We start from the raw sequence: 1,834 nt of genomic DNA, 5'->3' as shown, positions 1-1,834 counted from the left end.
CATAGATTACTGTATGTTACTGTAGAAAACGATTTTCCTTTCGTAGTTTTTTTTTTGCAAACAATCACGTCATGCAGACAAGAATCTGCATTGAAAAAGAATTAGCTTTCTACAGTAACCTACAGTAATCTTCGCGAACACCGTTCAATCAAATTTAAGACAGAAAATTCGGAAAAATTGAAAAAGAATCTTCAAAAAAAAAAGCAGAAAAAATTTAAAAAGTCTAAAAATTTTGCGAAAAATTGAAGGAAAAATGAATTTTTCTGATTTTTCAGTTTTGGCGGCGATTCGAAAAAAGATTCGAAATCCTTCCAGAAGTTTCCAGACAATAGGCGAAAACTGAGAATTTTCGCTTTTCGAAAAGAAATTTACCTTGAAAGTTATAAATCTGGAATACAGTATTATTCGGGATTTTAATGGGGTTTTAAAATTTTTAATTTGAACCAGTTTCTGTAAATTTAGACCTCAAACGTTCAATTTTCAGTTTGCGGAATGCGGGCCCACGACAAATGTGCCGAAGACGTCAAACGTGTGTGTGCAGGCGTCCTCTCCACTCGCTCCAAATTCGAGCTCAATATCAATTTATGTGAGGAACGGAGTCTGGCAGAACAAGAGTATCAGTGTGCCGAGTGCTCTGCACCAATCTGTTTCGATGGTACCAGTGAACAGGAAGCACGTCTTTGTGACTATTCCGGAGAACTATTCTGCCCAAATTGTCATTGGAATGACACGTGGAGCATTCCGGCAAGAATCATTCATAATTTGGATGCCACCCCAAGACCCATTTGTCGGGCTGTCAAACAGCTATTGTCGATTGTGGACCATCGACCATTGATTGATATTAACGAGTCGACATTATCACTGATTAAATTTCATAAGGTATCTATGTCACGAATTAATAAGCCACGCCCCCTTTTTCTTTAGGAACTCCGCCGTGTCAACGAGCTTCGTCGCAATTTCCTCCTGATGAAGTGCTACTTTGTTAGCTGCCGTACCGCCCGCCGCCTGCGAATCCTACAGTACCTCCAGTCGCACTCTCATTTCGTTGATAACGCTGTGATGTATTCATTGAAAGAGCTCCGGGAGCTGTGTGAAGGGAAACTGCTTCCCGAACTCGAGCAGATTCATACAGTGTTCAGAAAACATATTGAGGAGGAATGCGAGACCTGCGCTGGAAATGGATTCTTCTGCGAACTCTGCGACGATGTGGAGAGTCAAGAGAATCCCAAGGACAAGGTTTTGTATCCATTCACCGAGAATACAAGATCCTGTGCCACGTGTCTTGCGGTGTACCATAAGAAATGTTTCGAGAGGAAGAGTCTAAATTGTCCTAGATGCGAACGTCGCCGTCGACGAAGTGAAATTCCGAAGACGTTGACCACCAGCAGCAGCAGTGATGAGAAAGAGACAGCGGCGGGGATTTGAATGTTTTTTGAATTTATAACCTATTAATGATATTGTCTGTGAAATAATATGAGTAATACTGTAAATAATTATAATACATGTGATATTGAATAAACGAGTATAATTTTTTTTTTCCGAACAAGGAACATCTTGGGATTTGAAAACAAACAAACAGCAAACGAGATTGAGACGGCTCGGGCGGCTCAAAAAGTTAGGCTCCGCCCATTCTTTGAGGGAGTCGAATATCCGAGAGGAGTGTTTGTTATTTTTTGTCTAGGATGCGGGTTCTTATTTTTTCATGATTCTAATAAAATTTTTCTTATCCTGAACTCCTATAAAAAAGCCCCATAAAGTAAAAATAAGTATTTTTACTCCCAAGTGCATCTTCTTTTTCTTCTTCTTCACCCTCATCTGGAGTCTTCTTCTCCCC

General features: G+C 40.1%; 1 protein-coding gene across 1 annotated transcript; it reads left to right on the top strand.

Moving 5' to 3' along the window:
- Positions 1-492: 492 nt before the first annotated feature.
- Positions 493-1,425, top strand: CBG24893 (the record flags this gene model as incomplete). The annotated part of the gene is made up of 2 exons (XM_002648526.1): positions 493-879; positions 925-1,425. 2 exons carry the CDS (start codon positions 493-495, stop codon positions 1,423-1,425), a joined length of 888 nt encoding a protein of 295 aa, XP_002648572.1.
- Between the last annotated feature and the right edge of the window lie 409 nt (positions 1,426-1,834).

Source organism: Caenorhabditis briggsae, assembly GCF_000004555.2.
Source record: "Caenorhabditis briggsae AF16 supercontig from assembly CB4, cb25.NA_253, whole genome shotgun sequence".
Classification (NCBI taxonomy): domain Eukaryota; kingdom Metazoa; phylum Nematoda; class Chromadorea; order Rhabditida; family Rhabditidae; genus Caenorhabditis; species Caenorhabditis briggsae.
This window is presented reverse-complemented; position numbering and strand designations above follow the sequence as displayed.